The sequence below is a fragment of the Scleropages formosus genome, chromosome 12 (assembly GCF_900964775.1).
Source record: "Scleropages formosus chromosome 12, fSclFor1.1, whole genome shotgun sequence".
Taxonomy (NCBI): Eukaryota; Metazoa; Chordata; class Actinopteri; order Osteoglossiformes; family Osteoglossidae; genus Scleropages; species Scleropages formosus.
The window spans coordinates 14,930,988-14,955,830 of NC_041817.1; the positions used below are offsets into that span (position 1 = coordinate 14,930,988).

The following is a 24,843-nucleotide window of genomic DNA, read 5'->3' on the forward strand; positions in this document are numbered from 1 at the left end:
CAGTAGGAACTGCGCTAGAGTCCGAGAGAGCATGCGCACAAGAAGCGTGGGATGCTGGGAGACGTAGTTTTTTTGTATTATTATTATTATTATTATTATTATTATTATTATTATTATTATAATAATAATACAAAAAAAACTACGTTATGGGGTGCGGTGGCGCAGTGGGTTGGACCGCAGTCCTGCTCTCCGGTGGGTCTGGGGTTCGAGTCCCACTTGGGGTGCCTTGTGATGGACTGGCGTCCCGTCCTGGGTGTGTCCCCTCCCCCTCCAGCCTTACGCCCTGTGTTACCGGGTAGGCTTCGGTTCCCCGTGACCCCGTAAGGGACAAGCGGTTCTGAAAATATGTGTGTGTGTGTATTATTATTATTATTATTATTATTATTATTATTAAGCTTGGGGAGAAGCTCCACAGCAAGAATTTTCAATGTGAAATAAAGTTGACATTAAAGCTGTTTGACATTTACATTTATTCATTTAGCAGACCCTTTTCTCCAGGCTGACGTACATCTCCAAGAACAACACAAAAAGTGCATTACACCAACGAGAGGGATCTAGATATAGACCCGTGATTCCTGAATACAGTTCCTTTGTCTCATACCATGTAAACAAGCATACATACACTAGCTGCATAGTGTTTTTTTTTAATTAAGTAGATGATATAGTAGGCTATACATTTATTTATCGAGTATATAAGAGATCAGGGTAGAAGTGAGTCCGAAAGAGGTGAATTTTGACATCACTCTTAAATGAGAAAAGAGAGAATCAGCAGTTCTGATTCTACGTCATTCCACCACATGGGAGCCAGAACCAAAAACCTTCGTGATTCTGGTTTTGAACCTTTTGCGAGTGGGACCACCAAGCGGGCAGAGGTGGAAGCAAAGTGTGGCAAATTGAAGACATCCTTTGCAGAGCATGAACCAGATCGGTTATACATTCCCATTTTAAAATGACTCTTCTCTTGAAAGTGTGCAGTTAACTTTCGCGAAGAACACGTGCTGCCAGCTGTGCAGAGAAAGATGAGATAAGCCGGTGTATCTGCTGCCAGGAAAACACAGTTATTCCAAGCAAAAAGATTTCCTCGCTGCATATCACGTGCTTCTCCGAAATGTATTTATTTGTATCTTTTTTTTATTGTTAAAGCTGCCATTTTTATACGAGGAACTACTCGGAATTAAACGCTTAAAATACATTTTCAAAACGGAATTTAGAAAACTACATATCCCAGCTGCCAGTGCAGTGGACCAGATCGTTTCCATTGGTTTCGGAAGCGAAATCATTCTTCTAACGTCGTTAGAATTCAGTGCATGATGAAATAAAACCCTTTGAAGCTGTTTATTTCGATACCGTTTTTGCAAATAGGGATATATTCAGTCAGCTGTCTGCTAAGCTGTCAACGTTTGTTTGTTTTGCGCTGGGTTTACGATTGGAACCGCTGCGCGGAAACCGACGCGAATCGGGGTTTTTAAATGTTCCGTTTCCACTAGGAAACCGCGACGATGCTCCCGTCTCGGAGCTCTACCCGCTTGCGAAGGACATTCCAGACGAAGCGAGAGCAACGCCACGCCGGGGCCTGGAGTACCGAGTTGTCGTACGCTTCGCATTCGAGGAGCTGGGCAAAGTAAACAACACAACAGGCGTGTAGCTGCTTCCCTTCCTCTCCCTCTCTCTCTCTCTGTCACACACATACTGACAATACTGATACTCTCTGCAGGGTTGTGGCCGATGTCGATGATGTGCACGGCGCTGCATTACAGCAGCAGCAGGTATCTCAACTTCATAGTCTTCCGAGTCACGTTGAGGAGTACTGGTAATGAAACTGATGTACTCGACGTACGCTTGAGCAGCGATCATCGCACTCGCTCGGTCCATTCCGACTTGACTTGTCTTCCTTCCGTGTTTTATTTTTGCATGCTCTGTGTCTGTGCGAGAACAGGCGTGTTTCAGTGCTAAATCACGTCCCCGTCGATCGTTCCGCGAAGCTCGAACGGAGAGGCGCTGTGTGTGTCCCGAACACGGGGAACGGGGAACGGGGGGGGCTTAACCGGGTTAAGAGACGAATCAAATGTCCAATCGATCGTTCACCGAAGAGGACTATTGGAAGTGGCCCCGCGGTTGATTCTTTGCGGGGGATCTGGACGCGGCATGGGGGGCAGGCTCATGGAAACAGTGGCTCCTTTGAGCGGGACACACACACGGGGCGGGATCGGCAGTCACAGTGGCTCCATTCACCGGCGGGCATCGACACGCAGGAGGAGGAGAGCGCGGCCCTGGCTTCGCTCCCTAGTTTCGTGCTCGGTCGCGTTTGCAGCTCCGCGGCACCGGTTTTCGGGGATTCAGTGGAGTGGCGCTTGCTGTTGGTTCTCGGTGCTCGTTTGTTGTACCAGTTTTCCGTAGCACCTGGGCTGAGGAGCGAGCCGAGCGGCGCTGCCGTGTGACGGTGACAGTGACAGTGTGGCTGTGCGCTCGGCTCGCAGCGCCCGCAGCTCCGCTTCACAACAGGTTGTCAGGGCTTCGCTTGACTTGGTGATCGTGTGGAATGTCTGCGTGAGCTCTGTTGCTGTACCCGTACGTGTACGTGTACGTGTACTTGTACCTGTATCCAGCGCTGCCTGCTGGGTGGCTTCTGTCCCCACCTGGCAGGGTGTGTGCTGTTTGCATACAGGAGAATTTCATTTGTTTGCTCACCCAGGTGCGGTTTGAACAGTTTTGCCAGTTTGACGGCATTAGTACTCTGTGTGTGTGTGTGTGTGTGTGTGTGTGTGCTTTCCTTCTAAGTGCTATGTTATGTGAGCTTTCCAGTTCTTCTGAGAGAGTTGTGTTTTGTAAATGCCGTAAAATCCTCTGCTCTCCTTTTGATTAAATGCCATTTTATGATATGTCAAAGATGAAAGGGTATGAAAACATGTCATCTGACCCTAAGGTTTATTTCAGGAAAGCGACTGTAATATCAGAATACTCTTTTAATTAATCGCCTCTCATTCTTTGATGTCCGCAGGTGAGGAGTCGGCGGCGGTATGTAGCAGAGCGCGGAGCAGTGCTGTCTGTCTCTCGGTGCTGAGCGGGTCCTAGGAGAGATGATGTGGGCGCTGTGTGCACTGTTCTGCCTTGGCCTGGTGGGGGCGCTGCAGCAGGAGCAAGTAGCCCAGCACGCCATTAAACTTCACCGTGGGAAGGGAGCAGCGGTAACCCAGGGCCGGCGCTGGCTGGCGGAACACTGCCGGCGATTAGCGGGCCTGCTGAGGCAGAAGAGCGCAGCGGTGAAGAAGCTGGGCTCCGCCATAGCCGCTGTAGAGCGCGACGGCACCCTCTCGGACCCGGAGAAGCTCTTCCAGGTGCACACCCTGGAGATCTTCCAGAAGGAGCTGAACGAGAGCGAGAAGTCGGTGTTCCAGGCGGTGCTCGGCCTCCAGCGTGCCCTGCAGGGTGATTACCGGGATGTGGTCAACATGAAGGAGAGCAGCCGGCAGAGACTCGAGGCCCTGAGAGAGGCTGCCATAAAAGTAAGGGAAGTGCCCAGCAAAGGGGCAGGAGCACATTGATCTGGACGAGCTGAAGAAGCCAGTAGTTGAAACATTTTAGGGTAACTGAAACGCTAAGGACAGGGTGGAAACTTTCTAAGTGCCGGGATGCACAGGCAGAGAGCGGAGGTTAAATCCACTGCGGCCACCGCTAGAATGAGAGCGTGGCTGTAGTTTGGCAGCTGATAAAAGCGTGAGTGTTGCTGCCAAGAAGGGCTCTGATTCGAGGAAGTGCTGCTGTGGCCCCGCTGATCGTGACGTGACTCAGCGTAGCTCAGCTGGGTATTCTATCTTCCTGGGGCAGGCAGTGTGTATGGGGCGGATAGGGGAGGGGCAGTGAGGGCTTACAGAGAGCCTCTGCTTATCCAGTATTGGCATCTTTCATAAGTGACAGAAGCTCATAGAGAATAATTGCATGTATGATATTACACACACGCACATTTTCAGAACCGCTTGTCCCATACGGGGTCGCGGGGAACCGGAGCCTACCCGGTAACACAGGGCGTAAGGCTGGAGGGGGAGGGGACACACCCAGGACGGGACGCCAGCCTGTCGCAAGGCACCCCAAGCAGGACTCGAACCCCAGACCCACCGGAGAGCAGGACCCGGTCCAACCCACTGCGCCACCGCGCCCCCACTGTATAATATTAATGATCCTTAATTTTTCACGTCTTTATGATGATAATAATGTGGACTAATTTGTACTTATTTTCTTTGTCCGGCTCATGCCTTTATCCAAGTTACCTTTATCCAAACTGACAAGTCCACATCTTTAATTTGCCAAAAATGCAATTAAAAGCAGTGCTGATTTGAAAGTAGTGGGTGGTCTAGGTGTTAGAGCTGTTGCCTTGCAATCAGAGGCCTCATGGGTTGAATCCAAACTACAAACTGCACTGCACTCAACCAAGGTACTTTCCCTGAACTGCTCTATTAGAAATTATCTAGCTGTGTAAATTGGAAATTGATTCTAAGGCACTTAGAGAAGCGTGTGACACTTCACAGAAGACAAAAGAGCACATTTTAGACGAACAGCACTGTATTAGTATTTATTCATTCAGAGTTTTTGCTTCTTATACTGTGTTTGTAGTCGTGTTTAAAGCGGCAGTCATCACGCGCAGAGCTGATCGCTGTTAAGAGGAACAGAACATCTGTGTGAAACCGACCTCCTGACGTTGCAGGAGGAGCAAGAGTATGTGGAGCTGATCGCTGCGGAGAAGCACCAACAGGAGGCGATGAAAAGCGTCCAAGGCCAAAATAAGACGCTGTCGATGCTCGATGAGATCCTGGACGATGTGCGACGAGCTGCTGACCGCTTGGAAGAGGAGATTGAGGATCACGCCTTTGACTACAACAAACAAGTAGGACCACCGCTCTATAGCCAGGAGAGATAGAAATGGCCCCTCTGTCGCTGCATGCTGTTCACTGAGCCTGTGTCTTCAGATGAAGGGGGTTAATGTGGAGGCAGTGCTAAGAGTGGAGGAGGATGAGGAAGATTCTCAGAGGAATGTGTCCAGGCGGGAAGTGGAGGATAACTTGGGACTCAGCATGCTCATCGACTCGCAGAACAACCAGTATGTCTTGACCAAGCCTCGTGACTCCACCATGCCCCGTGCCGACCACCACTTCATCAAGGTGTGTTAAGGACCACTTTAACTCAACCTCTGTACCTTGACCTGGTCCAATTGTGGCTACTGTGACACCGTTTTGTCGAAGGATGTTACTTCGTGTCTTGCCAAACACCGGTGAGTCCACCGTAATCTGTGCCGAATACAACTTCAGCATTTTCTGACCTTTTAAATCCTCACGTTAATTAAGCCCTACAAATCCACGGAACCTGTCAATGTCAGAAATGCCATTAAAAAAGTGAAATGCAGAACACTGCCGCTGCATCGTCTCGTACCCGTTCGTTCTGAATCCGTTAACGCATCCGTCCTTCTGTTGTTGGAAACCGCTCGTCCGGTTCTGGGTCGTGATTGTCAGCAGCCTATGGCACAAGGATAGGGCACGAGGAAGGGTACAGCCTGGACAGAATGTCAGAATGTCATACGCTCTCTCTCATGTTGAAAATTTATTGAAACTGAAATACTACCGCAAGTCATCTCTACCCTAGTCTATTGCCTGATGTAATTCAGTTCTTATTAACTAGGTTCTCACTGCAGTCTGTTCCGTGCATCTTTCTTTCTCTCTTTGATTTTTCAGGACTTGGTGTCGGTAGTCATATTTTCCCTGCCTTGCGGGTGGCTCTGTGCACAGATTGGTCTCCCCACCATGTTTGGTTACATTATTTGTGGTGTTCTACTTGGGCCTTCAGGACTAAACAGCATCAAGGTGAGAATCGTGGCAAACCCGTCCTTCAACCAATACACTGTGCAGGAACCAGCTCCCCATCCCCAAATACTGTATAGATCACAAGTTCTTAACCTTTCCTAGGCCACAGACCCCTTTATGGATGTGATCAAAACCCCTTCCAAAAAATGTCCATCAATATAGTCTGAGAACATTGATTTCATGCTCAGTTTATTGCACTGAAAATGGATTAAGTTCATACAAAATTCAGTCATGGATTGTAATAGCATATTAGTATTTTTCGCTTTTATTTGGTTTGTATTATTTTCTTAGCAAGTCTGCGTTTCGTGGACCCACTTGGATTCTAGGTTAAGAACCTCTGCTCTAGAAAGACCTTTGCTTTCTTTAAAGTACCATATCATGTAGAGGAGGCTGTGTGTTTTCTTTGGTGTGACGGTAAACTGTATGTTCTCTGTCCAGTCTATAGTGCAGGTGGAGACACTCGGAGAGTTTGGGGTTTTCTTTACCCTCTTTGTGGTCGGTCTGGAGTTTTCCCCAGACCGCCTGCGCAAGGTCAGTGTAGAGAAAACCACTATTAAAATGAAGAAAGCTAAATGTCAGGCTGCTTGGTTCCTTAATGTGTGTACGTGTGCCAAGTGTAACATGTGTAATATGTGTATTCGTAGGTGTGGAAGATTTCGGTGCAGGGACCCTGCTACATTATGCTCTTGATGGTGGGGGTTGGGCTCCTGTGGGGGCAGATGTTGCGAATCCGAGCCACTCAGACCATCTTCATCTCAACCTGCCTGTCTCTTTCCAGCACCCCTCTAGTGTCCCGCTTTCTTGCTGGAGGGCCACGGACGGACAAGGAAGGTAGTCGGCGCTGCATTTTTCAACGTGTGTGTTAGCGTGTGTGTGTACGAGCGCATAACTCCCTGTTCGGTCTATATTAAGTTATGTAAGTTGTCATAATTTTTTCTTTTATTGCTATGATCTTTTTTGTAGAACGTAACTTGCGGATTATTATAATGATGTGCCTATTTAGCTGACAGTTTTCTCTAACATGCCTTGCAATGTTAGATGACTACAGTACGCTACTTAGTTACTCACCCCTTTACGCGGCTGGGTATCTCTTTCCGGAACAATGAAGGATAAATACTTTGCTCAAGGGTGCTACAGCAGGAGGTGGGATTTGAACCTGGGCCTTCTGATGCCAAGGTGACAGCTCTAACCACTGCGCTACCGCTGTTCCAAATGTGTCACATGCAATGAGACATGGTAAACGCATTATATATATATTTTTTTCTGTACACGTTAACTTCATTGCATACTGTGTTTTTACCTGCTCAGGTGAGCTGGAATACAGCAGCGTCCTACTGGGAATGCTGGTGATGCAGGATGTTCAGCTAGGCTTGTTCATCGCTGTCCTGCCCACCCTAATCCAGGCTGGCGAGGAAGGACCGGGCAGGCAAGTGGCCCCTTTACACTTCTGTGTACAGGAGCTCAGAAAGCCTTTTTTCTTCATGACATCAATCTGTGATGGTGAAACCATGTTAAATCATCACTCCCTTCTTTCTGTTCTTTCTCCTCCATCATTGGCAGTGTGTTCATGGGAGGCCTACGTGTTCTGATGCTGCTGGGTCAGGTTTTGTCCTCCCTGGTAGCAGTGCTTCTGCTGTGCGCTGCGGTAAAGGCCTACCTGATTGGCCCGTTCTACAAGAAGCTGCATGCAGAATGCAAGGGCTCAAAGGAGATCCTTGTGCTGGGGACCACAGCTTTCGTTTTTCTTATGCTTACGGTATGTTCTCCTCATCTTTCTCATTCACACTGCTGTCCCATCCTCCTTGTCTTCATGTAGTAGAAGACTTCTTTCATTCCGTGCACCAACATCTTGTCGTCTTTCAGCATATAGTACCGGTCAAAAGTTTGAGTGCACTTGGTGGAAACTAGTTGTCTTCACATCTGATGTTTTACATCCAGGTCACTAGTTAGAGTTGTCCTTTACTTTTGTTCTACCCCAGATATTTATTATCTTATTGCTTATTACAGTACTGCTCCTGGTATGAGAAATGTCATTAAGTGTTCTTACATCCATAACCGATTGCTGCAGGTGACTGAGTTCCTGGACATTTCAATGGAACTGGGATGTTTCCTGGCTGGAGCACTTCTGTCATCTCAGGGTCACATTGTCACTGCTGAAGTTTTGAGCTGCATCGAACCAATTAGAGACTTCCTTGCCATCATATTCTTTGCCTCCATTGGTGAGCTCATGTTTTGTACAAGTGGAACTGAAGTGCTACTTTTACAGAGTGTTGCCAGTCTAATGATGATATTTTTTTTATGCTGCCGATCAAGTTAAGCCAAAGAAGGCATCTGGTTATTGAGGGTTTTATTCTGTTTCTGGAAGCAAATTGAATTATGTTCCATGAATTTTGTATCTTTCTTTTTACATTGAAAAGTGTTTGGGATGATTGACTTTGTTCTCATTTTGACAGGTCTTCATGTTTTCCCTACATTTGTGCTGTATGAACTGACCATCCTGATGGTGCTAACCTTTTCTCTAGTCATCATGAAGGTAAAGTTCTTGTACCTTGATTGTGGAAACTGTCTGGCTCCACTGCCTAGATTCCGGACATCATGAACCATACTAGTTGTTCGAAGAATGTAGGCTTGAGGATTATGCAGCAATGAAGAAAGTTGTGTATGCTCACATTGTCCATTGCTGTCTTTCGCTAGTTTCTGATAGCCATGCTGGTGTTATCGGTCATTCTCCCACATGAGATCAGACACATGCGGTGGATCGTTTCAGCAGGCCTGGCACAGGTTAGCGAGTTCTCCTTTGTCCTTGGCAGTCGAGCCCGCAGGGCAGGCATCATCTCCCGAGAGGTGAGCACTTAGTCAACGTGAGAATCCCAAGGCAGTTGCTTCCTGTCTGTCTTAGTGTTTGTCTGTCTCTTATTACTTGATAAGTCCTGTGTGTGGTATCTATTGGTTATGATTGTGTTTTCAAAACCTACCAGCGTGTACAAGTTTTATTCATTAACCGGTAACACAAATATCTAACGGTGGTGTATTTGTGTGTGTCCAGTACAAACAGAATGTCACTGAACATGTTATACTTTCCCTGTCAGCTCACACATTGTAGTCAATATGTTCTAAGGCTGGCCACTGTGTGATGCCTGTGTTGTTACAATAGAGTTATTATATTATTACATGTAACATGCATTGCATTGATCTGCAACCACAGCAGTTTCACAAAGAATTCTGTCTTAAAACTTATTCCCTGAACCACGTATATGCGTGCACACCAAATATCTTGAACTATATCATACCATTTATTCTGTACTATTTTAGCAATACCTGAATATTTAGAGTACAATTTCAGGCCATACGTATTTAGTTGATGCATGTCAACATGTCATTGTGTTCATAAGTAGATCTGTTGTCTTGGAATGTCAGGGGTGTAAACTTTGTAGGTAAGCTTGTTTCTTAAGAAGGGAGTTTTACTTAAGCATTGTGCATGTTGTTTAGAAAGTAAGTGCTTTTTGTAGTTATGCTACAGATGCTTATTTCAAATCATCGTATTGAGTGAAATTTGATTTATAGTGTTTATTTGAAAACGTAAATATCAGTGATTGCTTAAAACTACATTGCAGTTTATATCTTTCACATCTTTAGAATGTGTAGATTTAGGTTTGTGTGTTTCATACAAATGCTCTCTGATTTGTTGACAGGTGTATCTACTCATCCTTAGCGTCACAACACTCAGCCTACTGCTTGCTCCTGTGCTATGGAGAGCGGCTATCCTCAAATGTGTCCCTCGAGTTGAACGCAAGACAGTCACTTGATGTGACTAGTATGTCAGGATCCAGGGGAAATGCTACAAGGAATGGTGTCGCACCACGGGAAGGATTATTTAATTTGTTTACATATTTAAATTTTCATAGTGATACATTGTCCCTGGTGGGTTGTCACTGAATTTTGTGTATGAGGAAAACTCTGGAAATATCCGAACACTGAGTAAATAATTATTTGCCATATGTGAAGGTGGATCCCTATGATAGTGTGAGGGAGAGTGTCTCACTCACATATGCACATACTGTATACCTTACACACTACAGTATTTGCTAACTACAACATTTTTTGCTGCACTGGTATTAGAAATGGTTTGAATGTTTAATTTTTTTTAGTGAAATGGTTGTTATATAAATTACAATATAAAAATAGCACAATGGTAACGTTTTTTTAAGGAAAAAGGTTTCCATATTACTTAAAATACTAAATGAAGATGCTTCCGAATGTGCCTTAAAATCACACATGCACTTTCACTTTGGATGAGTATTCATTCTCTAAAATAAGGTGTCCAAAAGAGTCCATCTTGTACCCATTTTACAGAAGACAGAAAACGCATATTAATGCATTCCAAAAGATAATTCCATTCCAGACACAACCAAAGATTTACAGCCCAGTGCTTGGGATTATCTGGACAATCACGAGTAATTGCTTTTAAACCCACCGATGACTGTTTATGGGGTATAATATATGTGTCTTAACCAGATTTTTTCATCATGTATGTGTACAGAAATGCATTTTTTTTCTCCATTGTTTTAATTTGGTGTGCTCATGGCTGAAAATAGAATCACCATTTTCTGATTTTAAATAACTGTTAACATTCACATCTCAAAGTAATTTATAGGTATCTTTTAACTTTTTCCCAGTTGCAATGGTTTGGGGGAAAATATGTTTGTGAATTTGTGTTTTTATGCCTCCATGTCACAGGATTATGAGACATAGAATTTGATTATGTTATATGGTGAATACTTTATCAGCACAAATAGTAGAAATATACAGTGATTAAAAACAAAAATTACAATGTAGGTACATTCAGTGCTAAACTATGTAAGGGCCTTTGTACTTAGCAGACACTACTGAAGTGTTTTATAACAATGTCCTTTTGTACTTTGTGTTGTTTTGTTTTCATAAAACATGTATGCTATCTTAAATTGCTAAGGTTGTTTTGTTTTAGGGTAAGCCATCATGTTCAAAGAGTCTAGGAATGAAGAATACTCAAAAATCTGCATTTCACTGTCTATAGATGTATTAAAGTCAGTTCAGTTGAAACAAAGTCCAGCTGTATGGATAATCACTTTTGCTGCATTAAATGCACCCAGTGACTCAGACAGTCTGACATAGTGTAAGTGTATACCCTGGTGAAGTTACTGTAGTTAAAGACCTCTTCGCAGTAATGTTAACCGGAAAAAGTACCGGGGTGATGTCTACTGACAACGCAGTTGCCCAATAAAAAGACACGAAACAGGAAGTTGCAATATTTCAGCCAATCCCACTACGCCGGAGGTTGGGTCTTTGGTTGCACGTCTTAAAACGTCACGTCGTGCGCATCCAATGATGGAGCTCCGATTTTGGACACCGCCAAGATCAGTTTGAGTAGAATAGAGATTATAGACAGAGCTCGAGACCGTTGTTGTTAGACGGCTGGCAGCAAACACTGGAAATTAAACGTAGGGCCCTCTGGAGTCGTAGAAGGAGAACGAGCTCATACTCGACGTGTCCGAAATAGTTTTCGCTTTCGTCTTTTTAAGGAAAATCGAGTAGAGGTTATGCTGTGTATTTTTTGAACGCGTAAGTTGATTTCCCTCCAGGTTTCACTTTTGTGCGGCGATTGTGACGGAGAAGGAGGGACGGACGGAGGTGAGCTGTCCGAGCCGAGGAGCGATCCGTGTGACAGACCACGACCGGCAACTGGAGTGTGACTTATATTATCGTCGCATTAAGAACCAACAACTTCGTATTTTCGCTGTGGATATTCGTCTGAACCATTTTTACTAGCAGATCAAATACATTTGCAGTCTAGGAACCTATTCTTTACAGGACGAGGTTAAGTTTTATTTTTGTTTCTAAGGTAAAATGGCTGACAGTAGCAACCGGACCATGAGGAGCAGGGCCCCCTCATGATCCATCAGAACAGAACAAACCCGGAGAGCTGTCAGTCTTTCTGCTCGGACTGCTGCGTCCCGTGGAACTTAGAAAAACTGCAAAATAGGTTTGCATAGCAAATCGGCTAACGAGAGATAGAAGATACCATTTGAATCCACTCTTTCGCCGGTCGCCGGCTTTCTAATTTAGTTCGTACATTACACAGTTGCATCTAAATGTATTCGTGCACAAAAGAATTTTCGCAAAGTTTTTCTGTACGACTAGATGCCGTCGCTGCATATGCTGTTTATAATCCGAGTCTTAATAAGCGGGGAAAGTGCACAGCATCCATTTTGTGGCAGCACTCAGTTGAGGCTCCCTCTCTGTGAAACTTGTGTGTTGGTAACTCTGTAATAGTTTTATATATTTAATGTCGTATGGCAGACCGTGACGAAGTGCGGGGAGATCGCGGGCTCTCATGTGAATGAATATGGATTAGTGCGGGGTGAATTTCAATATTTCGACGAGTTTTGGAGCGCTTTGGCGCTTATTTCCTGTTTGGTTTACGGGGTCAGACCTCCTCTTCCTCTGTCCTCTGCCATCAGAAAAAAGGAGCTCAGAGACAATGAATTGACCCCAGTTTGTCGTAAGTGTTTATACTCGGTTTTGATACTTTATTTACTTACTTATTCCTCTGTAAGTCAGTGATAAGAACCTTATGGAAATCTTCGCGCTTCTTTTCCATCGCGTATTAAACTAGCATGTGTTAAACTCACGAGTTTGAGGCACACAACATAAAAAATAGTAATTGCGTTTTAAGCACGGTGCTGGATTATTCGTGTTTTTTAATCATGGTAAAATGCTCGCGATTATAATCGGAGTGATTAGTCCTGTACTGTAGGCCCGTGCATTTAAAAAGTTTTCTGAAGCACAGAGTAACCCGCCTAAAATTCTGCAGCAATCGAGTCGTCGATTTCGCGAGTAAAAGTGCTCTGTTTTGCGCTGTGAGTATAATAGAGAGGCGGCCTCCTGCGCGCTAAAGAAGTGGATGTTGACGGTTTGCCGAGCGGGCCTCGTTCCTCAGTAACAGTAACACTGCCGCGATGCCGCGTTTTGTTCATTCGCCGGAATCGCCTCATTCGCCTTGTTTTGTTTTTCTTGTGCTCGGAGCGCGAAGGCGGCCGCTCGCTCCCTGGCCTTGACACGTACGTGGGGGGGGAGGGGGGGGGGGGAGTTGGTGGAAGTGTGAAGTTGCTGCAGGACTGGGAGCGCGGCCTGACGCTGCGACTGGACTGACACTGAGGAGGGAGACGCCGCTACGGTGTCAACAGGCCAGTGTGTGGCCCCGTGCACGAGCACGGCGCGAGCGCAGCGTAGGACAGGACGGTGCGAGTGCAGTCTGCGCTCCCCTCTCCGGCCCGCGTTCCCGCGTCCTTTAACTTCGTATTTCATAATTCTTCCTTGTTTGCACATTACTTTGTTTTTCTTTTTTTTTTTTTTTTTTGTTTAGACGAGACTTCAAGTTTCAGACTAGGCTGAACGTGGTCGCTTAGACGGCGGGAACACTTTGTGGCTTTGAAAGCCGTTGCAGCGGTTCACAGAAGCTGTTTCAGTGCAAATACGCGAATGCAGTATGTGCCTCACTCGACAACTGGCACATACTGTTTTCGCAAGGTCTTCCATTTGCTGAGGGGGAAATGTACTATATCTGTCTCTAAAAGAATTTTAATTGCTGTGAAAGGGATGGTTCCAAGCCCAGTTGTCCCTTTGGAGTTGAAAACCAACACTGTTTATGTCTGAAATTTAGATTAATAACCGTTAAAGCTGCTGGACTAATTTTTCCCCACCATTCATTCTTCTGTCCTAGAGATCTATTACTGACGACTGAGAACAGCTTGTCTTCCCTCCAGAGACAACGTTGCCTCCTTCCTCCGCGGGACTTTGTATCATGGCAAAGGATGTGAGTACCGTGGTGTGTATGGTCCTCTTGTGATCTCTCTCTCTCTCTCTCTCTCTCTCTCTCTCTCTCTCTCTCTCTCTCTCTCTTTCCCCCCCCCCCCTTTGGTAAGAGTTGTGTTTCAGGCGATGTCAGCTGTGTGTGCAGAGGCACAGCGTTGTGCCTGAGCTCGTGTGCATGTTTGCTGCAACGAGGTGGCCCAGATAAGGCCAGCTGGTACATAATAGTACTCAGTTGTGTTACATTTTCCACTGTCCTTCCTCTCAAAGGACTAATGGTGCTGTAAAGGACATTGTAACCTGTCATGTGTTTTATTCCCAAAAATTCACTTAAGGTTGGTTCCACTCTTCTGTAGAGACTTAATATTTTGGTAATTTATCATTGAAAGTATGGATATAGTGGCATTTATTTAATTAATTAGTGGGCAGCCAGTAGTGTTGTGGTTAGAGCTGCTGCCTTTGGACCCAGAGGTTACAGGTTTGAATCTCACCTTCAGCTGTAGTACCCTTGAGCAAGGTGCTTACCCCTAAATTACTCCAGTAAAATGATCCAGCTGTATAAATGGGTAAATAATTGTAAGTAGTTTAACATTGTGAGTTGCTGTGGAGAAAAGCATCAGCTAAATGAATAAATGTAAATAAATTTTAACTTGCTCACATCCTTATAATGAAAGAGAAATTTTATTAAATGGCTTCCTGTTCTGTGGATTTTTGCCAACCATGGGGAACTGAATACACAGGCCCAGAAAACTTTATCATCTATATATTTGTAAAGTGTTCAGGTTTATCCACTTTATAGCTTCTCTGTTGCAGAGGTATCATTACCTGTATATGGATTAGCAAAGAAAGATGTGGCTGAAGAGTACAGACTTTTGGACCCTTTGGCCTCAGTGGTCCTTGATTGTCAGAAAACATCTGTTTTGTTCACTGGTGTAGGCAAACCTGAACTGAGTGGTTGTGATGGTTGCTAGTCATCACTATTTAATGTTGGACTGTGCTGAACTCCATGCCTGCTTCATCCTTTCTATGAATGTGTTGCAATTGAACTTTTAAAGAACTTCTAATTGTCATGTTTTCTGATATACAGGGTGGTCTGATTGAAGCCAATGGAGAGTTGAAAGTTTTTATTGACCAGAATTTGAGCCCTAGCAAAGGTGAGTTGCCTAGAGGAGTTTAGAGACCAGGATGGGACTATATAAACTTACAAAATAACAGGGAGGAAGATTTAATATTACTTCTCAGTATTTGCTATCTGGATGGCAGGTAAGTGGTTGTTAGTGCTGGTATGTTGTGCTTGGGGGGGTGGTTTCAATCCCTGTTCCTGCTGTAATACCCTTGAGTAAGATATTTACCTTGATTTGCTCAATTACAAATGAGTAAGTCATTGTATGTAGCTAAACCCAAAACTAAGTTCAATCCATTTTCCATTATTGTGATCTTATTTATTTGTCTGGATTTTTAAGTTTTCTTCAGGAACTGTTTAATGGTTTTTAAATGTTCGGTTTTAGTTAACCTGCAACTGATCATGTGTGCACCTCTTCATTCTGTTTTAGACAGTTTTAGATCAACAGAGCTGTTCCTGCACAACAGCACAGATTCACAAACCTAACAAAACCTCATCTTTTTTTCATTCATTGTACCTTTTTTATTATTGTAATACTGTTCTTACCTTCAGGTAGAAATATGTGCAACTTTCTATGGAAAAAAAAAAATGCAAGCTGTAATCAAAACACATGCCTCCTTGCCATCGTCACGGTCCCTCCACCCTGTTACTGTCTTAACGGCACTAGAAAAAATGGAGCAATTTCACTTAAAGTATGTAGCTTTGTGTGCTTAGAAACAAAAACAGTGACGTGGCACAGTTTGGTTTATTATGACAAAGGTAACAGAAAAGGGTAAGACTAGTCCCAGTGCCTCGCAGCGATGGCTACTTTCAACAGGGCTTGACAAGAGCTGTAGATGGAATGGACATATAGTGCTCTCCTCTAGTAGGATATCTTTTCACGATGCTTGCAGCTCACGGCATGAACAGAAGCAGGTGGCTCACAGCATGCACACAGGAGCAGACGTGTGCTTGTATTTGCTCCTCATATGGCTTTACTGTCATGTTTAGAATGCAAAGTGTAATTGTGATTTTGACTGAATTTAGAGAAAAGGTTGAAAAATAAATGACTTGCAGACTACTTTATAGTATGGTAACAGTTGCTATTTAGGAAATTTCTTGATTCTAATGAGGGTAATTCTGTAGTTTAAAGGTTTTTGTACAAGGTGTAAAGGCATACAGGAAGATTCACAATAGAACATTTTTTTACAGATCAGGAAAAGTTTTTCTTGACTGCATCAATTAGTATGTTAGCAGCTGTTGAAATATTGTAATTGGTGTATTCAGGTACATTACCTGCTTTAGTTATTCTTAGCTTTTCAACACTTCTGTTTCAGCACAGGTACAAATGATACATCTTGACACACCTTCAATGACAAATATATTTAATGTCACATGATTAAAAAGGAATGAGTTCTCCATTTTTAAATTTGGTTCAGTGAGTCTGAACTGTGTGATTTTAAACTAGAAAATTAATAGCTCTAACAAAACCCCACATATATTGGAGTCTGCTAGGACCAGGGTTGACTAACTCTGACACATAGTGGGAGGGGAATTAATATCTCTCACATTTTGCACCTTTAGTTAGTTCTGATGCATAACAATGGATTTTCAGTTTTCATTTAAAACATTTTTGGGTCATTGTTTTTGTATTACCTATTAATTGTAAATTTAACAGATGGCAAATAGATCTGTGCTTAACAACTGCAACTAATTAGGATGTTTTATCTAATTGTACCTGATGGTCTTGAGGACCAAAAAATCTTGCTCTGGGGATCAGGATTAAATAATATACAAGTTAGTGAATGTTTTAGAACTGAAGGCCAGATAAGCTGTTGCCAGATGACCCTGTTTCAGCAGCAGATGGCAGTAAAATCTCACATGGGTGGTATATGTGACCTTTCCCCATACTTGGCAGTTCTGCTGAACTCCAGCATCTGATGTATAGCTGCCATACACTCCATGTGCCCAATGCTGGACTGCTTTGAATGGCCTTTTGTGATGACTTTGGTGTATTAGGAACCCTTTGGTAATGTGTGTCTCCCCCCCCCCCCCCCCCCCCCCAAATAAGACTTTTTCCATGCACACAGATGGGAGTAGTCCTTTGTTAGTAAGACATTGTAGTTTGTGCAAACTACAGTGTATATTGGATCTAATGGTCAGCTGTGGTTTTACTTGCAGTTAGAAGTATTTCTACAACATGTTTTTAAAATTACCCAACAATTCAAAGTATATTGCAGATTCAAAAACAGATTTGAATATAAAAAGTAATTCATAGGCATGCTTTTTTTTTTTTTTTGGGCAGTCACGGTAAGCAAATAATCATGCAAATGTGTGAGCCTCTTTACTTTTGACATAAGGAGTTCATGATGTGTCTTGCCGTGCCCCCCTCAGGAGTTTTGTCACTGGTGACTGTCCATCCGTCGCCTGTAACAGTGGGGAAACAGCTGTTGCCAAAAACTCTGGGCCCTTCCAATGTCAACATTGCCCCACACATGGTGAGTCAAGAACAGGAAACACACCATAGTTCTCATCTTCAGCACAGAAGTGTCCAGGCACAGACAATCATACAATGTCTCTATAGCTGGGCTTATGATGGTATGCCTATAGAACTATGGGGAAATATTGGAGGCAGCCTCCATAGCGATAAAACCCTGTCTTTCCGTTGTTTGAGGTGACCTGTGAGTGTAAGCCTGTAACAAAACCTGCAGTCAGCAGGATTACCCCAATCATCCTATTATAGATAAAGCCTTTGCCTAGGACGATTTGCGGTCTTCCTCTAGCTACTGTAACTCCCTCCGCCCATCATGTTCCTTAGCCATTTAATTATGGAACCAAATAACTTATGTGGTCTTTTATGAATTACAAGGGTGGCTCAAAATGAATCAAAATTGCAAGGGGGGGACAGATGCAATATTTTCAATCAATTTCTGACATTAAAGGTTGGTAGTGTAGATGAATTTAATTTGTGCCTGAAAAAGATGAATGGTCAGTCAGATCAACTGTCCCCCCCAAGTGTCTTATTGGTCCTTTATGTTTTCAGAGTACTGTATCAAAGTAAATGCACTGATGTTGATAATCAGTGCTAGTACATTTGACAAGCCCAAGTAAAACTTTTTTTTGTTTTTTAAATATTTCTGCAGGTTATTGGGACTCCTCAGAGGCCCAGTGGCTCTGGGGCCATCCTAGTCAGCAGCCCACACACACCCAGCAGCCAGTTCCTCTCTCAGAGCCAGCCATCTGACTCTTCACCTTGGTCCACTGGGTAAATTTCAGCTGGGTCTTTCTCAAGTCAGAGACCTTTGATAAACTGGAATTTCTGAGAGCTATGTAAATTTAAAGCAGGCTTGCATCCTTTAAGAAATATATCAGTATATTTATTCCAATTAAAAGTTGTTTTGCCAATTGGAATGCTAGATGAATCAAAACTTCAACCAGGGGAATCTAATATTAAATGTAAAAGTTTCAGAAAGCATCAGTTGGAACATCTGTATAGTTGTACGGAGGATTGTTACTAACAGTAAAGACAATTGATTGAATATGGTTAACCTTCTTTCCAAAGGAAGCGTAGTAAAAAGGGGGAGAAGAATGGAAAGGGGCTCAGACACTTCTCTATGAAGGTTTGTGAGAAGGTCCAGAAAAAGGGTGTCACCACCTACAATGAGGTTGCAGATGAGCTGGTGGCAGAATTCAGCGCGTCTGACAATCATATCTCTCCCAGTGATTCGGTGAGATGAACTGACACTATCTAAAGTGGGCAATTTATGTCTTTCATGCTTTGTTTTTTGCTTTCCGGATGCTTTGTTGTTGGGAAATGTATGGTTGACACTGAGAGTAGTTTGTTTGTTCTAGCATGTGTATGACCAGAAGAATATTCGACGCCGTGTTTATGATGCACTCAATGTGCTAATGGCAATGAACATCATCTCTAAGGAAAAGAAGGAGATAAAGTGGATTGGGTTGCCAACCAATTCTGCTCAGGAATGCCAGAACTTGGAGGTACATTTTAAATATACTCTCAGCTATTGACCGTAATGAGCCAGATCATAAAGATCCCCATGAAGGTTTTAAAGTTTTGGATAGGGATATTAATCATTGGGGCTTTCTTCAGACTGATATATTTTTATATGCCTTTTTCATTTTAGGTTGAAAGGCAAAGAAGGCTTGAAAGAATCAAGCAAAAACAATCCCAGCTACAAGAACTTATTTTGCAGGTGAGGGGAAAAATGTACAAGAAATACACAACTGCACACTTGCTGAGGATTTGTATCTGGCTGCTGCCTTGAAGTTCTGTTTGATGAAAAATACTATCTAAATTTTAACCATATTAGTGAAATTTTAGTCACGTAAATCAGCAACTCTCGTAAATGTGTATAAGCAGTTTTCCCACCTTTTGTCTCCAGCAAATTGCCTTTAAGAAGTTGGTACAGCGGAACCGCCAGGTGGAGCAACAGACGAAGAGACCACCCCCCCCAAACTCAGTCATTCACCTTCCCTTCATTATTGTCAACACCAGCAAGAAAACTGTCATTGATTGCAGCATCTCCAACGACAAGTGAGGCGATGGGTTTGTGGGTAGCTTTTTAACTGACTGCTTTTTGATAGCACTATTTGAATATTTGATAGATTTGGCGGCCTTGCTATTTGTGCAACACCTACTGATATTGACTTGGTCACTTATATATTTGTAGGATTAAATCTTATGCGCGTCTGTCTTGCTCATTCAGGTTTGAATATCTTTTCAACTTCGACAATATGTTTGAAATTCACGATGACATTGAGGTGCTGAAGAGAATGGGCATGGCATGTGGCCTTGAGGTGGGAAAGTGTTCCCCAGAGGATCTGAAGATAGCCCGCAGTCTGGTGCCCAAAGCCCTTGAACCCTATGTCACAGGTGAGCCAACTAGCACTTGCCAGTCTCTCAAGCATCATGTGGCATGCCAAAAGGGTTTTTCTCTGATCTCTTCTTTACCTTACAGAAATGGCACAAGGGTCAATAAGTAATGTCTACATCTCAGGAGTGTCATCTAATGGAGGGCGATACCACACTGGCAGGTGAGTTCCATTTCATATTAAAGTATGAAAAGAAGGAAAGGTCTTATTATGGCAGGTTGTGAACAAACTGTAATGGGTCTCTTTTTTTTTTTTTTTTTTTTTTTGCTGATTTCTTTGCCCACAGTGAGAGTGTTGATGGCACCATGGCCTCTAGCTCTAATGGCTCCCACTACAGCGGCTCTCGTGTGGAGACTCCTGTATCCTATATGGATGAGGATGACGACGATGATGACTACGATGAGAATGATGATGATGATTAATTTCCCACCATTCAGTTTTTCATTCCTTTAGCATTCTTCAGGAAATGTCCCTCATAAGCCCTTTCTCTGTACCCCAGCCTTCTGTGTCTCTACCTTTTTTGTTTTGAGGTAGGGAATGCGGAGGTTCTGAAGTTGTTTCCCAAGACCATTCAATTTGGCCTGTTTTTGCATATTTCTTGAAGATTTCAGACTTGTGAACTTCTGCGACACGCCCTGACCTGGAGGTTGTAGAGGTTATGTTTCTTCCAGCCTTTCCAGTAGTTCGTTTGCAGAAACACCCCCCCTTCCCACAATGGCACAGAATTGAGCTGTGATTGACTTGACTGACTGTGGGGGATAATTGAAGATGTCGTCTGATTCCCAAAGACTGGATTATAATACCCTTTGAATGGATGAGATAGCTGAAGAAGGCTTATGGCACTGTGTGGATATAAGTTTTTGTATGATTTGTAGTGTTTTTTCTTTTCTTTTTTTTCCCTCCCATTTATCTTGTTTTGCTTGGCTTCCTGCTGGTTCGTGGGCAGCTATATTTGCAACTCTGAATGTTTGGAACGAGTTGCTGTCAAGGAGTCTGGGTTCCCTCAACCTGAAGCCTCCCATTTCTGTTTACATTTCCTGCCGATTAGGGGCATTGAGGAGAAACTCAACCAACACAGTATCATTTATTGTTTTGATTGTGAGATAGATAAAAATCCTAGTTTTCATCTACAGGTCAGCCTAGAGTGGAGCAAAAGCCAAATTTAAAGGTGGTCTTGTCTAGATTTGGGCCACAAGTGTACTGTTTTTCCTAGATGCCTCATCTCTCATTTCTGTAACCTAATTTAAGTTTTAAAATTAAATATAGAATTTTTTTAACAAGGGGTTTTTGTTACTCAAATTTTTTTCTTTAAGAAATGTAAAAAATTTTATAAAGCAGTTGCTAGACAATTTTGTTTATTTACACATTAAGCTATGTGAATCAGAAACCGCTGTGCTTGGACTGTCCTATTGCAACTCATAGAAATGTGGCATTTTGTCATTATAACCCTGTAATAAGCATTTTGCCACAAGCACCTGATTCAAATTGCAGAGGTCTAGAGACCATGCTCATCAACTTAATTCACCCTGAATGCCTTTGTATGGCATGAATGCATGTGAATTAGTCTCATTTGGTAGAGTATTGGGGGGGGAAAATGTACAAAGTGAAAAATGAATTCAGGTACCAGCAAGCATGAAGAAATTATTTTTCTGCTTGCTGACACAAGTACACTTGCAAGAAATGAATTACTGTAGTCATGACATTGATACTGACTATATATGTTTTGTCATTAAATTTTGTTTAGGACTGTCCAAATTCTGAAATCTTCTAATTTCAGTTAATCCTGAGTTTGCTTTGAACTGTATGAAGTCAGTTCCTGGGTACTAATCTCTTTGCCTATAGACCATTGCAATGGAGGAGAATATATGCATTTTCAATGTAAAATTATGCCATAGAAGTGTTTAACCTTTTATGTGCTTGTTGGGTTGCTTAAAGCCTTTTCCTTTTTCCTTGGGTTCAGTCAGAACAAGTTGTCAAAGTGGTGCTTCACAACCTGGAATTGTTAGTTTTCAAACCTTTTGCTGCAGTTTGAATATAAATATTTTTAGTATGTAGCTGAGGGAGCCTCTTTTCTCTATCGTACTAGTGAGTACCATGCTAGTCGGTAGCTCTTTACTAACTACACTGTTTGTTGCAATAGGGACAATGTCCCACCTGCTGAAACTTCCACTGATGGTTTTCTTAAATAAAAAGCACAGGAATTTTTACAAATCTCCCTTTGCCTTCTCTTGGCTTGCTGCATGCTCTTCAGTTTTATTCCCCACTTATTTGATAGCATCCTTTTGCTGGGTTTATTGCAGAGCTGTGTGTAACATTTCTATAGAGGTTAAGGAACAGTTGACTTTGTTAATTAAATACATAATCCTAATTATGACAGAGCGTAGAATGCCCCAGCTACACCCCAGCACCAAGATGGCTGAATAGCTGTACTGAGCTTAGATGTTCTAGTTTGTTCTGGTTCGAGCATTTTGCTTGTGTTGAATGTGTTCCAGATGGTACCTTGACAAAAGTTGTATAGTACGTCCCACCGTGATGTCGCCACCTTCAGATTTATACAGCAGGGGTGTACAATGCCAAGGATGCTAACTGCTCAGTTGTGCTTCAAAAAGGGGGGAGGGGGACTTCAAAGGTGTCAGTAAGCTAAATGCAATGGAAGTTGTCTAACAACCCCCCCCCCCCCCCCCCCCAGTCTATAATTTTAAGAATGGGAGGGAAATACAACCTGTGTTTACTTGCCAAGTTGACAGTAAAACACCCATACAGAAGAGAACTGTAGAATCACTTGAATTTAGTACATTTCCACAGTTCACAACCTTTTTTCATCTTTTAAAAATTCTGCACCAGTAAGAGGTGAACTGTTACCATTGAGAGAACTTGAAATAACATTAACTGATGAACTGGTCAACAGTTTCTGTTGCACAAGAGTTTGTGGGCTTTTTTTAAGGCAATTTAAAATTTTCAGTTTAATTTAGCTTGAACTCCAGGTTTATGGGATATTTTGTTACCTTTATTAGAAACCTGATACAGCTAACAAAATTGAGATATCTATTGATCATTTTGACTTGGGGTATAAATGTCTGGAGTTACAATAAGTTATAAATAATACAAATGATAAATATTCTGTTTTGCATGTTAAAAAGCTCTTAAACACATCAATGGAGGCCAGTCACTCTCATTCACAGGATTTTCACAAGTTGTGGACTTTGAATACAGAATATACTAACACTGAACAAGGTCTTGATGTAGAAGACTTGTAGTTTCAAATATTTCTACAGGATAGGTTTTCCAAAAATCCATCCATTATAAATAATTTGTCCAATGCAGCATCCCAGTCAGGGTTTTGGTGGTCTGGAGCCTATCCCGGAAGCAGAGCATGTGAGACGGGTACAACTTGGAAAGGATTGGAGTCCATTGGAGGGCAGTTGTATACAGATATACCGCCCTTTTCTGAAAATCTTTAGCAAAACAAGCTATTGACAAAAGTCAAGCTAGGTATGCAGTAACTGAAGAAAAGCTGGATAGTCTGATGCTTTCTCTCATCTAGCAGGATCTATGGAAAAAGTTTCCTTTTAAAAATACAAATTCATGTATGTGGCCAAGCATCTGATAAAACCAAAGGAGTACAGCTGACATTCTGACTGGGGTAACATGCAGCTCTTTGAATTTGCCATAAAATTTGCTGATTTTGCTGATTTTAACTGGAAATTGTTTTTCTGCCTGGGCAACCTGATATGCAACATCCCATAGCAATCATGAGAAGAAGAAAATAAAATAAGTCCTTTCCCTTTGGAATGCTTGAGCTGTCCATTTCTTGGATCTTTTAAAGTTGACCTGTGGCCTGAGGAAGTTTTTTGGGGGAGTGCTTCACATTTAATATTAAATATCAGTTTAATGTTTGAGTCTGACTTATTGTTTCCTGTTTTGCTTTGTAGCCTCAGAACAGTAAATGGGTTGATTCAGATGGATTGTTTTCTTTAAGGCTTAGCATAACTGACATGTTCACTTCTATTCATTGCATTGACGGAATGCAACAATAATTGTTTTTCTTGCTGTAAATGTGTGTTTGCATGGTTCCAAAGTTTCATTTATCCATTTGAGATCTGCACATTCTTTATACATGTCCTTCTGGTCTTAGCAGTGAATGTGCTGACATCAGCAGGGAAATGGTCTGAATTAGACTTGTGGCATATTTAATAAGTACTTCAAGGCATTGAAAGGCTTGTCTTGTTCACCATCAAGTATGTTCACAGATGATGTTTGAAGTTATTTTAAGCAGAGATTGGAAGAAGGAGTGGTCAATTTTTTTTCTGATTTTTCCATGTATTTTTTTGTGTCTAAGTATTTCCAGATATATTCTTCTGGATCAATGTACCCTTCAACATCTCAAATAACTGCAATTATGATTAAATTATGTATAGACAAACTGGTATTATTGCCTAGAGTTTACAATAATAGGAAAAAAAGGAACTGTCAACAATACTAAGCCAAGCACAAAAAACTGTTTTTGCACTACTTTAACACTGCTCATGTGTTGGCAAAATAACTTTTAATACCTTAGCACTGCAGTAATTTCACTTATTCATGGTAATTCAGCTGTATTTATCTCTTTTGCAGTTAGGCTAATTGTTAGAAAAGCAATTCTTGATCTTTCATCAACACTAAAGAAACTAACACTAAGCAGTTAAGTACTGGTCCTGTTTGGATAACTTCTATTCTTAATAGGACTGTTTCTGTTAAATAATATGCAACAACCAAACTAAACTGTCATATCTGAGTAACCTGGGCCATCATTAAGTCAACACAGGTCCTGTTTAAACAGCTCAGCCAGAGCTGAAGCTCATGTCTCAGTGTTCTCATTAGTGCTTTAATTCAGGTGGCATTACAGAGTGGATAAAGACTTTACATAAAGGTGTTGAGTCAGGTAGATCCTGGTGTATGTCACAGAGCTAAACCCTCTGGTGGATATTTCCTCTGAATGTACACACTGTACTGGAGTCTGTGGATGTGTGCTCTGCTTTAGCTCCCCATCCATTCCAAGTCTGCTGCTGGAAAACAATCACGAATCCTCAAATTCTGAGACAGGAGGAGTGCTGCCAGTTGTGTGTTCATCGTGGACAGCTTTGTCTTCATCTCTTGTAGCTGGGGTTCTCT

At 42.6% G+C, this 24,843-nt stretch overlaps 2 protein-coding genes across 6 annotated transcripts; both read left to right on the top strand.

Annotated features, from left to right (window-relative positions):
• The first annotated feature begins 1,698 nt into the window (after positions 1–1,698).
• On the top strand, positions 1,699–10,848 carry tmco3 (transmembrane and coiled-coil domains 3). 3 transcript variants are annotated; one of them, XM_018757401.1, is made up of 13 exons: positions 1,699–1,766; positions 2,999–3,503; positions 4,700–4,879; positions 4,962–5,153; positions 5,721–5,849; positions 6,288–6,380; positions 6,494–6,680; positions 7,158–7,275; positions 7,410–7,605; positions 7,918–8,068; positions 8,303–8,382; positions 8,544–8,693; positions 9,542–10,848. In XM_018757401.1, exons 2-13 carry the CDS (start codon positions 3,078–3,080, stop codon positions 9,653–9,655), a joined length of 2,016 nt encoding a protein of 671 aa, XP_018612917.1. In that variant the 5' UTR covers positions 1,699–1,766; positions 2,999–3,077; the 3' UTR covers positions 9,656–10,848. The 3 variants fall into 3 exon arrangements, with proteins under 3 accessions (XP_018612917.1, XP_018612925.1, XP_018612934.1); XM_018757409.2 differs by lacking the exon at positions 1,699–1,766 and adding an exon at positions 1,953–2,502; XM_018757418.1 differs by lacking the exon at positions 1,699–1,766 and adding an exon at positions 2,808–2,895.
• A 397-nt stretch (positions 10,849–11,245) lies between these two features.
• On the top strand, positions 11,246–22,092 carry tfdp1b (transcription factor Dp-1, b). Of its 3 annotated transcripts, none has more exons than XM_018759497.2 (12): positions 11,246–11,516; positions 13,609–13,701; positions 14,785–14,851; positions 17,194–17,297; positions 17,943–18,064; positions 18,362–18,527; positions 18,652–18,798; positions 18,945–19,013; positions 19,203–19,354; positions 19,527–19,693; positions 19,779–19,854; positions 19,979–22,092. In XM_018759497.2, the coding sequence occupies exons 2-12, from the start codon at positions 13,690–13,692 to the stop codon at positions 20,112–20,114; spliced, it is 1,218 nt and encodes a 405-aa protein (XP_018615013.1). In that variant the 5' UTR covers positions 11,246–11,516; positions 13,609–13,689; the 3' UTR covers positions 20,115–22,092. The 3 variants fall into 3 exon arrangements, with proteins under 3 accessions (XP_018615013.1, XP_018615020.1, XP_018615005.1); XM_018759504.2 differs by having other exon boundaries at positions 11,246–11,447; XM_018759489.2 differs by lacking the exon at positions 11,246–11,516 and adding an exon at positions 11,554–12,387.
• Positions 22,093–24,843: the final 2,751 nt, after the last annotated feature.

What these genes read in the sequence shown, in the direction of transcription:
- tmco3 (XM_018757401.1), top strand. Translation starts at nt 3,078, where the DNA reads ATGATGTGGGCGCTGTGTGCACTGTTCTGCCTTGGCCTGGTGGGGGCG. An exon ending in GGCGAGGAAGGACCGGGCAG is followed by an intron (nt 7,276 to 7,409) that starts GCAAGTGGCCCC and finishes CATCATTGGCAG; the next exon opens with TGTGTTCATGGGAGGCCTAC. An exon ending in CAGGCATCATCTCCCGAGAG is followed by an intron (nt 8,694 to 9,541) that starts GTGAGCACTTAG and finishes ATTTGTTGACAG; the next exon opens with GTGTATCTACTCATCCTTAG.
- tfdp1b (XM_018759497.2), top strand. An exon ending in CCTTGAACCCTATGTCACAG is followed by an intron (nt 19,694 to 19,778) that starts GTGAGCCAACTA and finishes TTTACCTTACAG; the next exon opens with AAATGGCACAAGGGTCAATA. An exon ending in GGGCGATACCACACTGGCAG is followed by an intron (nt 19,855 to 19,978) that starts GTGAGTTCCATT and finishes CTTTGCCCACAG; the next exon opens with TGAGAGTGTTGATGGCACCA.